The sequence below is a fragment of the Sus scrofa genome, chromosome 9, assembly GCF_054392235.1.
Source record: "Sus scrofa isolate SSC_HxYL_T2T_F1_AM1 chromosome 9, Sscrofa_HxYL_maternal_Yorkshire_Landrace_v2.0, whole genome shotgun sequence".
Taxonomy (NCBI): Eukaryota; Metazoa; Chordata; class Mammalia; order Artiodactyla; family Suidae; genus Sus; species Sus scrofa.
The window spans coordinates 45,922,129-45,933,367 of NC_139391.1; the positions used below are offsets into that span (position 1 = coordinate 45,922,129).

Here is an 11,239-nt window from a genome sequence, read left to right on the forward strand (position 1 = left end):
GTTCAGTCCTTTGTCTAGGAACTCAGATCCCACCACAAGCTGTGGCCTAGAAAACCGAAAGTTTACTATTGAAGTTATTTGGAATAAGTAGGGCAGGAGTTCCTGTAGTGTCTCAGGGGTAATGAACCCTACTAGTACCCATGAGGACACAGGTTGGATCCTTGGCCTCACTCAGTGGGTTAAGGATCCAGCGTGCCATGAGCTGTGGTGTTGGTTGCAGATGCAGCTTGGATCTGCCATTGCTGTGGCTGTGGTGTAAGCCAGCAGCTACAGCACCAATTTGACCCCTAGTCTGGGAACTTCATATACCTCAGGTATGGCCCTAAAAAGACAAAAAATGTAAAATGAAATAAAACAAGCAGGGAGTTACCTCTGTTCCTCAGTGGGTTAACAATCTGGCTTATTTCTGTGACAGTGCTAGTTCTATCCCTGGCCTGACACAGTGGGTTAAGGATCCAGCGTTGCTAGAGCTATGGCATAGGTCCGTAGCTGCAGCTCAGAGTTAATTGCTGTCCAGGAACTTACTTATACCTCCGTGTGACCAGATAAAAAAGTAAGCAAACCAGGAGTTCCCTGGTGGCTCAGTGGGTTAAGGATCTGGCATTGTCACTTCTGTGGCTTGGGTTGCTGCTTTGGTCTGAGAACCTTCGCATGCCATGGGCAAGGCCAAAAAAATTAAATGAATAAATACAATGAGCAAATCAGTGTTAAGTCTATTAAGTGAAAAAAATAATAGTGATATGGATAAAACAAATTGATGAAGGTTATATATTTTTCTAAATTTTAGGAATTGCTGCTCTAAGTTAAAAGCATTAGAAATAAGGGGAAAATGTAAATTAAATGTGGTTTTTGTTTGTTTGTTTGTTTTTTACTTCTATTATCCTCTCCTCTATTTTGTTTCTTTGTTTTTTGGGGGTTTTTTTTTTTTTTGGCTTTTGTCCTTTTAGGGCCACACCCGTAGCATATGGAAGTTCCCAGGCTAGGGGTCTAATCGGAGCTACAGCTGCTGGCCTATGACAGAGCCAAAGCAACGCCAGATCTGCGACCTGCACCACAGCTCCCGGCAATGTCAGATCCTTAACCCACTGAGCAAGGCCAGGGATCAAACCCACAACCCCATGGTTCCTAGTCAGATTTGTTTCCACTGCGCCATGACAGGAACTCCCTTCTCCTTTCTTTCTTTCTTTCTTTCTTTCTTTTTTTTTTTTTTTTTTTAACATTTTAAAACGTTGTTTATCTGAAATTTCAAATGTAACAGCATCCTATTTTTTTTTTCTTTTTTGGCCACCCTGAGACCTACGGAGTTCCTGGGCCAGGGATCAGATCTGAGCCCCAGTTGCGATCTGTGCTGCAGCTGCGGTAACACCAGATCCTTAACCCAGTCTGCCAGGCTGGGGACCGAACATGCGTCCCAGTGCTCCAGAGTCACTGCCAATCCTGTTGTGCCGCTGTGGGAACTCCTATCCTCTCCTCTTTTAAGAATTTAAACATTTCTTTGGAATATTTAAGAGAACGTTCTCTCATTCATTTCCCATTATGTTATCTGTACAATCTACCACACGACCTTTAAAAATAGGTCTGACGAAGAGAGCTAGTGGCATATTCTGAGAGTTCTGAATAATCTGGATACTTTACAGATGTGTGAACATTCCATAGTAGATCCATGTTGGTGTATGTCAGTCGTTCCCCAAGCAGAATGTAGTGGCTTGCGTCTTAGATCAGGTTGACATATGTGAGTCAAGGGCCATAGAGGCATTGGTATGTGAACCAAAGCATTGCTGATAACTTTGCTTTGCTTTCAGGAAACTTCTGCCCTCTCTGTGATAAGTGTTATGATGATGATGACTATGAGAGTAAGATGATGCAGTGTGGGAAATGCGATCGCTGGGTCCATTCCAAATGTGAGAATCTTTCAGGTACAGAAGGTTGGAGTCTTTTTATTACAATTTCCTTCTTTCGTGGTACAGCTGCATTTACAGTCCCCCAAATCCTATTCATGTAAAATTAGGGTAGTGTTGTTACTCGAAGTCTTTTTTAAATGTTTTTTTTTTAGTTTCTAAAATAAGAACATTGTTTTAAGTTTGTGCTCATCTATCTTGAATACATCCTTTAAAATATTGATTTGCTTTCCTTTGTGGATACCACAACCTATAGATTTTCCAATAACCAAATCCCGAGTTAGTGTTAATAACAGCCCTTTGGAGATCAGTATGTATGAGTTCTTAGGGGATGTGAGGAGAGTCTTATTGCCGTTCCTAACATACAGCTTTGTGTTAAGTTCAATGGCATAGTTTCTGCTTTTCCCTCTCTCTCACTCTTTAGAGAACTTCGTCATTGTAGGTTTTTATTTTCCCAGATGAAATGTATGAGATTCTATCTAATCTGCCAGAAAGTGTGGCCTACACTTGTGTGAACTGTACTGAGCGGCACCCTGCGGAGTGGCGACTCGCCCTTGAAAAAGAGCTACAGATCTCTCTGAAGCAAGTTCTGACAGCCTTGTTGAACTCTCGGACCACCAGCCACTTGCTGCGCTACCGACAGGTAGGCCTGAGTCTCATTTTCTATTCTGAGAGTTTGTTCTTAGCTGCTTTCTACCTAGACATGGAATGTGTGTATGTGCAGTGGGGGTGGGGTGGATGGGTTGTATGTATGTTTTAAAATTTATTTTATTTTGCTTCATTCTTCACTTAGTTTTGTAGAGTTCCTTGTTTTGGCCTTAGGCCATCAAGAAAAATGTTTAGCAGCAAGAGTAACACTCTTCTTTGGGGTAAGAAGTAGGAAAGAGCCATATCCGTTTCAAAGTCCTTGCTGTTGTAATTTGGACTCTGTATTCTGAAAATTAGGGGGAGCCAATGAAGGACTTCACCCAAAAAAGTAATCTTCTCAGAGCTGCTTTTTAGGGGGAAAAAAATGCTTTTTGCCCGTGTAAGTCATAAGCTCTCTACCTGTGAAGCAGTCATTGGGAGCATAGGTATACTGTTGGAAGAACCACATAGATAACTAACTCAGAGCCAGGCTGCTGCTTTATCTTTTAATAGAGTTCCATTTTTTAATAGGAAAATTAGCTACTATCTCTGTCGTACTCAAAAGCAATTGGACAGTTTCTGTTTCTTCATACAGGGTTGGGAGTTATTAAGCAAAGCTCCTAAGTCAGCCTAGCCAAGCTATTAGTTGGCTCATTTTAACTTGCCTTTTCTATTATTTGAAAAATCTCTGATTATTTTCAAGTTCTTTAGGTTTTCTACTATTCATCATTCAGTACCATCTTTATTCATTTTCATAGAATTTTTCATGGGTGCCTCATTTTCAGCGTTAGATAAAAGAAACATATCTTTCCTGGCAACAGGCTGCCAAGCCTCCAGACTTAAATCCGGAGACAGAGGAGAGTATACCTTCCCGCAGCTCTCCAGAAGGACCTGATCCACCAGTGCTTACTGAGGTCAGCAAACAGGAAGATCAACAGCCTTTAGATCTGGAAGGAGTGAAGAGGAAAATGGACCAAGGGAACTACACATCTGTGGTATGCCTCTACAGCAGACTACCCAAATTTCCAGTGCCAGTTTAGCTTTTTTGGGTCTTAGGGGATGAGGCTTGGTGCAAGCATTTAAAGATGGTTTGTATTATATTTAGAAATGTATGTTGTTGTATTATTTTTTAATTTATATATTATTATTGTGGGTTTTTTTGTGGGTTTTTTTTTTTTTTGGTTTTTTTTTTTTTTTTTGCTTTTTGGCACCACACCTGTGGCATATGGAAGTTCCCAGGCTAGGGGTGGAATCGGAGCTGGAGCCACTGGCCTACATTATAGCCACAGCAACTTCGGGATCTGAGCCTCGTCTTCGACCTACATCACAACTCACAGCAATGTTGGATCCTTAACCCCCTGACCAAGGCCAGGGATTGAACATGCATCTTCATGGATGCTAGTCGATTTGTTTCCGCTAAGCCATGACAGGAGCTCCTCATGTGGTTTTAAATAAGTAAAAATATGTGTTATTTTTGTTCTGTGTTTCAGAAGATGGTTTGTGACAGGGAAGGTAATGTCTTTTATTTGGCTTCCATATGAATTCTCTAAAAATTATTTTTATAGTAAAACTCTTTATGGAAAAATGCTAATATGAAGTTAACTGGTTTGCCCCCTTTGAGATTACATTTGAATAATACATCTTTCTAAACAGAATACTTATAGATAGAAAGAAGCCTTTTATCTTTTTTTCTTTTTGTCTTTTTAGGGCCACACCCCTGACATATGGAGGTTCCCAGGCTAGGGGTCGAATCAGAGCTGTAGCTGCCATCCTACACCCCAAACATAGCAATGTGGGTGGGATCCAAGCCACATCTGCAACCTACACCAACCACATCTCTCGGCAACGTTGGGTCCTTAACCCACTGAGAAAGGCCAGGGATGAAACCCAAGTCCTCATGGATACTAGTCGGGTTCATTAAGCACTGAGCCACGACAGGAACTCCTATAGATAGATGCCTTTTAATTTTATGGTTTTAAGAGTGCATAGAAAGTGATCATCTGTTATCTCTTGGTCCACATTTACTATTCAGTTGTTTATTCATATTAGTCTAAATAAAATAGCGTGGCCTTATTTTCGTAACTTGTTATGGCACAGCTAATTTATTTGCATTCTTGCCTTAAATAGCCTGGCATGTCTTGACTACCGCAAGTTATTTATGAACTGAGTCCCCAAAGTCTCCACTAAAGAGAAGTTATACCATATTAAAATAGGGTGTCCATTTTCTGTTGGATCTCTGTGCTAGATGATTTAGGAGGGAAGAGGAAGTGTTTTTGCAAATACAGTTTTATGGATAATTAATTCTTTGTTTTTATATGCAGCTGGAGTTCAGTGATGATATCGTGAAGATCATTCAAGCAGCCATCAACTCAGATGGAGGGCAGCCAGAGATTAAAAAAGCCAACAGCATGGTCAAGTCCTTCTTTATTCGGGTGAATGATATTAATAGTTCATGTCTCTAATGCTTATTAATCTTTGTGTTACCCCATGAACAGAATGGACTTGTTTTCATCTACATTTTGCTTTGCCTTATGTATAAATCATCTTTTGGTTTAATTTGTTCCTCTGATTCTTTGGGAGGAAGTTGATGAGGTCCCAGAGTGGATGGATCTTTACCTTGGTGGCCTGAAATTATCCTCATATTGACAAAAGTTGTTGGTTTTTTTGTGGTTTCCAAATTAATGGTCACAGCCTTACCTTGCTTGTTTGTTTTTCTGTTAGCAAATGGAACGTGTTTTTCCATGGTTCAGTGTCAAAAAGTCCAGGTTTTGGGAGCCAAATAAAGTATCAAGCAAGTGAGTAAATTCAGTATTACTTTTTTCTCCTCATCAACAAGAAATCTGAGAGTTCTTCATTTCTAGGTTGAGTTTTTTTAAGACTAGGTTGTAATATTAAAGACTAATCAGTTAAATGCCTCTTTGTTGCTGGTTTAGAGATAGCACTTAATGTTTATTATAGTCTATTGCCCTTTTTTTGCTTTACATATTAGTTGTGTTTTAGGGAACTTGTGGCCTATGTACAATACATGGGCTATATATACATATATCCCAGTAATTGGCTGGTTATAACTGGATTCTATTTTATTTAGTTCAAATGGTACTCTCAACAGCTCCTGATTCTTCATATTTAACCTTAAATTTTTATTCCAGTTAATCCCTTTGGTGCATTGATAAGGTTATCATTTGTTTCTAGAAACTTAAGAAGCACAATACATCGGGATTATTTTTTTAAAAAATAAGTAAGTCCTGGAGTTTCCGTTGTGGCTTAGTGGTAACTAGCCCGACTAGTATCCATGAGGACATGGGTTCAATCCTTGGCCCTGCTCAGTGGATTAAGGATCTGGCGCTTTTGTGAGCTGTTGCATAGATCACAGACATGGCTTGGATCTGGTGTTGCTGTGGCTGTGGCGTTGGCCAGCAGCTGCAGCTCCGATTTGACCCCTAGTGGGTGTGGGTTAAGAAGAAAAAAAAGAAAACAACTAAGTCCAGTGTAGGTCGTTTTCAAATTCTGTAACTCGTTCTCACAGTCTGTGAAGGCTTATGCACAGACCTGAGACCTGACGATATCAAGAATTTGACTGTTTTGTGCAGTTCTAGGTATCTTGTAGGAGTTCAATAAATACTTGTTGAATCAATTATTTCCAGCAGTGGGATGTTACCAAACGCAGTGCTTCCACCTTCACTTGACCATAATTATGCTCAGTGGCAGGAGCGAGAGGAAAACAGCCACACTGAGCAGCCTCCTTTAATGAAGAAAATCATTCCAGCTCCCAAACCTAAAGGGCCTGGAGAACCAGACTCACCAACTCCTCTGCATCCTCCTACACCACCAATTTTGAGTAAGGCACCAAATGAAGACTCGTTACTCATTTCTCTCCGGGTACAAATGATTGACTTTGGGAATCTATATGTAATATACTTCCACACTGGAAAATTTTGAGGTCATCCTTAAATGTAATAAAATCATTATTTTGGTCTTAACTTGGAATGTTAACAAGGAGTTGATTTAAATAATGTAACAGATGGTAAGATAGCATAACTTTGAACACTTTTTGAAAGTGTTGATTTCATGAACCATAGGCTGTTTAGGCTGAATTTTCTTTTTTTCCTGAAAATCAGACGCAGTAGTGCCAATTTTCACTGGATGTCTTTTGGGTTCAAAGGTACTGATAGAAGTCGAGAAGATAGTCCAGAACTGAACCCACCACCAGGCATAGAAGATAATAGACAGTGTGCATTGTGTTTGACGTATGGGGACGACAGTGCTAATGTAAGTACCTTGTACAGGGTCCTGCTTAGTAGTCTAGCCCACGATGAACTCTTTGTCGTGTCTAAGCCTGATGACCAGGTGTCATTTATTCAGTGACACTTAGTTTTCTACAGCTGATTTAGTTGATTTAAAGATGAGTTGCCTTCGACTAACCTGCTGATGTCTAGTGATTTCTATAGGCAGTTCCTCAAAAAAAAAAAAAGATTTTATGAAAGTCAGTAAAATAGAAGTTGCATATTAAATAGCCTGTGTTTAATATAGTTATCAGTATGCTTAAGATCCTCAGTCCTGGCAGGTCGCCCGCATCATTTTTCTGCTTTACTGCCTACTTGTTGACCTTGGCAAGGAGCTTAACCTCTTGTGACTCTCAGTTTCATTTTTAAAATGAGGATAATAATAGTACTTACTGCAGAATGGTTGTGAGGATTAAAGGAAATAATGTATGTAAAGCCTTATTTAGGGTCTGGCACATAGTAAGCTTACAGTTTAAAAAAAAAAAGATTTTTAAAATGCAAGCTAAGAGAACTGGCTTTGAAATGTGGTTTTAAAGAAGTCAGTGGGCACTTCTATAAACTTAACACATACTTCTTCTTTTTAAATTTCTGTGTCTATAAAATATATCCAGTCTGTGGAAAAGATAATCTAAAAAGATGAGAAGTAAAAACAAAGAACTTGGAATTGTGATTTTCATGTTCATCCCTAAGTTTAATGAATTAGAATTGATTTACTGAAGTTACCTTGACCGAGGTGAAGCTAATACCAAGGACAACGTTATTTGACATTGTATTCTTTAAAGAAAGAAGGAAATCTCTTTGTTTCTTAGGATGCTGGCCGTTTGCTCTACATTGGCCAAAATGAGTGGACACATGTAAATTGCGCTTTGTGGTCAGCAGAAGTGTTTGAAGATGATGATGGATCACTAAAGAATGTGCATATGGCTGTGATCAGGGGCAAGCAGCTGGTAAGAACTTGCAAGTGACTATCATGGCAAAATCTTTCTCAGTTTCCAGGTGTTCTTTCTGTGGCTCAGTGCTGCTTCACTGATATTCCTCAGAGTGCCTTCAGAGGGGTTTGCCAGCAGCAGATATTGGTGTACACTGTGCACAGATTGCTATTCTGACCCTTGGAGGATGGGGGCAAAAGAAATATAAGCAAAGTCTTAACTCGTTAAGGAGATACTCAGACATTCACGAACAGTATTAATTCATTAAGTGATTTAGACGAAATGATCTCAGAGGTCTCAGTTGAATCAGCACTCTGAGGCTGCTGTAGGATGAACCCATGAAATACATACAGGAAGAGAAGATGTGAAAAGTGATCAGTAGCAGCTGAGAGTAATCAGAAAAGGCCATGAAGGAGTAAAAACTTAAGGCTATATCTTGAAGGAGGGGAGAAAATGAAGGATTATCAGAATGAAACAGAAATAGCACATTTGTAATAAACATAGGTCAAATGTGTAGAGAGCACAAATACAAAGTCTTCTCTGGAAGGAGCCCGGACTGTGTGTGTGACAGAATAAGGTGGTAACGTATAGGCTAGTGGAAGGAAATCTTTGGATCATGTACGTTCATCAGTTAAGCCTAGTAATTAGAGAACCATTTTCATTATGCTTCTGACTAGTGTAAGCTTTCTAGAACTGAGTTCTTTTGGACATAATCGCTTTATAGCAAGGTGATGTGTTTTTAACATCACTCTTCCAAGTTTCATCCTCTCTAAATCAATTGTGCATCCTAGGAAAAAATGTTTTGGTCCAAGTTCTAAATCAAATTGTAATCTTTAAACTTAATAATTATGGGCCCTATGGGCAATGAAAGGGAAAGCCTTTGCGGAAGAGGCTTTGTGGTTCATATCACTTTTCTGTAATTCAGCAGATGACCAATAACAAAATGAATTGTGGGAAACCCAGAATGGGGTGACTCTGTAGAAGAGATGGAAAATAGCTTAAAACATCTGAAAGTCTGACTCAGCCTCTGTTCTTTCTGGATTGTTAGAGATGTGAATTCTGCCAAAAGCCAGGAGCCACCGTGGGTTGCTGCCTCACATCCTGCACCAGCAACTATCACTTCATGTGTTCCCGGGCCAAGAACTGTGTCTTTCTGGATGATAAAAAAGTATACTGCCAGCGGCATCGGGATTTGATCAAAGGCGAGGTGAGACAGCCTTAGTTGCTTTGGGGATTCTCTAGGAATTCTCAGGAAATAGAGGCTGAAAATAGAAAGATGTTAAAGACACGAGGTGTTCCTAGAATCACTTCCTCTTCGGAGAAAGAATGGAGACCCTGCTAGGGAAACAGCGTGATTTTGAGATAATGCTATGCATTTTCCCTCTGAGTCAGTGTCGTGAGTATAATGTGAAAAGGGATAGCCTAACAGCTACTCTGACTTTTCCTTCAAGGTGGTTCCTGAGAATGGATTTGAAGTTTTTAGAAGAGTGTTTGTGGACTTTGAAGGAATCAGCTTGAGAAGGAAGTTTCTCAATGGCTTAGAACCAGAAAATATCCACATGATGATTGGTATGCCATGGGCCTTGGTTGCTGGAGAGGGCTGGATGTACTGCAGAGGTACTTTCTAGTCTTCAGGTACAGAGTGAGCCTTCTCATGGTCGCCTCTAATCAGTTCTTCTTTCTTTACTCAGGCTCCATGACAATCGACTGCTTAGGGATCCTGAACGATCTCTCTGACTGTGAGGATAAGCTTTTTCCTATTGGATATCAGTAAGTAGCTCTGCAAAGACGAGATAGCAGTCACCGATTGAAGCGCCCTGAAGCAGTGAGCAAGTCACTCAGTTGTAGAGCCATACTTGTTAACACCTTCCAGCTAATCACTTTTTTGCTACGTCTCGTAGATTGGGAATAAGGTATCATTTTGTCACCTTGATCAAGGAAAGTATTGTTAGTGTAATTTCAGAGTCATTTCTAAATAAAACTTAAGTGGAAAACACCAGGTCAATCTTTTAAGATTCCATTAAATTCCACTCAATCCAGAAGTCTAGATTGCTATCATGAATCAACCACCTTCTGCTTCTTTCCTCAATTTACATTTAATAGATCCTTCTAAAAATATAGACCCCCCCCCACAATAACAATCGGATTCTCCAGCAAGAATTTATAATCCTTCCTATATGAGGCAAATTGTTTACACCTCTGGCAAGTTGACAATGTAAATTTAAAATTTTTTTCCTGTCCCTTTACCTTTGGAGTCTCATTTTGTTACATATGCTTCAGTTTATCCTGCATCTCACTTTGGACAATGCAGTCTGCACTCCATGTTTAACTGGCAGCTCTTTGTATAAACTACACTCATTTAGCTTCCAGCAGATTTGAAATACATTTTCCTTGTCTCATGGACCTTTTCTCCCAGAAGAAACACCCCAGATTTGTTCCTTGCTAACTTTGTAATTATGGGGCAGCGATCCTTTCCTAAAGGCCAACAACTATTTCTTACAGTAGTTAGTATTTTTCTTCCTTTGCATTTCAGAATATTTTACTCTTTTTGTCCCTTGCTCACAATAAAATTTAAAAAAAAAAAAAAAAAAAAAAAAGATCTGATGCTATTTTCTGAGAGGCCAGGAAAAACAAGGACTTCAAAAAGCTTGGACCTAGGGGACTCTCCAATTAGAATCCATGAAAACCTAAATTCTGTAACTCAAGAAGGGGACCTAGGCTGAGAATAGGTTTTGACAGCTGTTGGTCTCTGTGCTTTCGTGTACGGTGATGTTTACTGTCTGTCTGCAGGTGTTCGAGGGTGTACTGGAGCACCACAGATGCTCGCAAGCGCTGTGTGTACACGTGCAAGATAGTCGAATGCCGTCCTCCAGTTGTAGAGCCAGACATCAACAGCACTGTTGAACATGATGAAAATAGAACCATCGCTCACAGTCCATCATCTTTTGCAGGTTAGTCTTTAATCAAGATGGGGCTTGAATTAGATTTAGGGGAATACTGTGATTGAAGAGTGGAAAAAAGGCATTCCCTTGGGAATGATGCATTTCTTTCTGTTTCAGTATTTATCTGACAGCTGGCTTTTTATTGGTGGTTGTGTTTGATATTTTAATTAAACTTTTGTAGTGAGAGTTTTTATTTCCTGCCACAGAAATTTCATCTAAGGAGAGTCAAAACACAGCTGAAATTGTAAGTCCTCCATCACCAGACCGACCTCCTCATTCACAGACCTCGGGTTCCTGTTTTTATCATGTCATCTCAAAGGTCCCTAGGATTCGAACACCCAGTTACTCTCCAACGCAGAGATCCCCTGGCTGTCGGCCACTGCCTTCTGCAGGTAAAGGACTTCGTTGACCTACTTGACCCAAGAAGGTCAGCTCAAAAGATTAGTTTGCAATTCTTTCAGGCAGTTTTATCTTAGTGACTTTTGCCAAATGAAAATGTTGATTCTCTGTTACATATAAACATATATAACCAAGTCCTTGAAACCGATGACTATAACATA

The 11,239-nt window shown here is 39.9% G+C and overlaps 2 protein-coding genes across 4 annotated transcripts in view; both read left to right on the forward strand.

Annotated features, from left to right (window-relative positions):
- The window catches only part of IL10RA (interleukin 10 receptor subunit alpha), a 926,736-nt gene that overhangs the window by 483,889 nt on the left and 431,608 nt on the right, over nucleotides 1-11,239 (forward strand). The gene's annotated exons all lie outside the window — the stretch shown is intronic.
- The window catches only part of KMT2A (lysine methyltransferase 2A), an 85,185-nt gene that overhangs the window by 48,938 nt on the left and 25,008 nt on the right, over nucleotides 1-11,239 (forward strand). For 2 of the 3 annotated variants that reach the window (XM_084976247.1, XM_084976248.1), the window contains 13 exons: nucleotides 1,803-1,925; nucleotides 2,357-2,541; nucleotides 3,347-3,520; nucleotides 4,847-4,957; nucleotides 5,247-5,320; nucleotides 6,170-6,363; nucleotides 6,688-6,794; nucleotides 7,618-7,755; nucleotides 8,786-8,944; nucleotides 9,189-9,306; nucleotides 9,429-9,507; nucleotides 10,528-10,688; nucleotides 10,886-11,071. In XM_084976247.1, the coding sequence (XP_084832373.1) occupies nucleotides 1,803-1,925; nucleotides 2,357-2,541; nucleotides 3,347-3,520; nucleotides 4,847-4,957; nucleotides 5,247-5,320; nucleotides 6,170-6,363; nucleotides 6,688-6,794; nucleotides 7,618-7,755; nucleotides 8,786-8,944; nucleotides 9,189-9,306; nucleotides 9,429-9,507; nucleotides 10,528-10,688; nucleotides 10,886-11,071 (1,809 nt within the window). The remainder of the gene's footprint in view (nucleotides 1-1,802; nucleotides 1,926-2,356; nucleotides 2,542-3,346; nucleotides 3,521-4,846; nucleotides 4,958-5,246; nucleotides 5,321-6,169; nucleotides 6,364-6,687; nucleotides 6,795-7,617; nucleotides 7,756-8,785; nucleotides 8,945-9,188; nucleotides 9,307-9,428; nucleotides 9,508-10,527; nucleotides 10,689-10,885; nucleotides 11,072-11,239) is intronic. The other variant, XM_084976249.1, reaches the window with a different exon arrangement.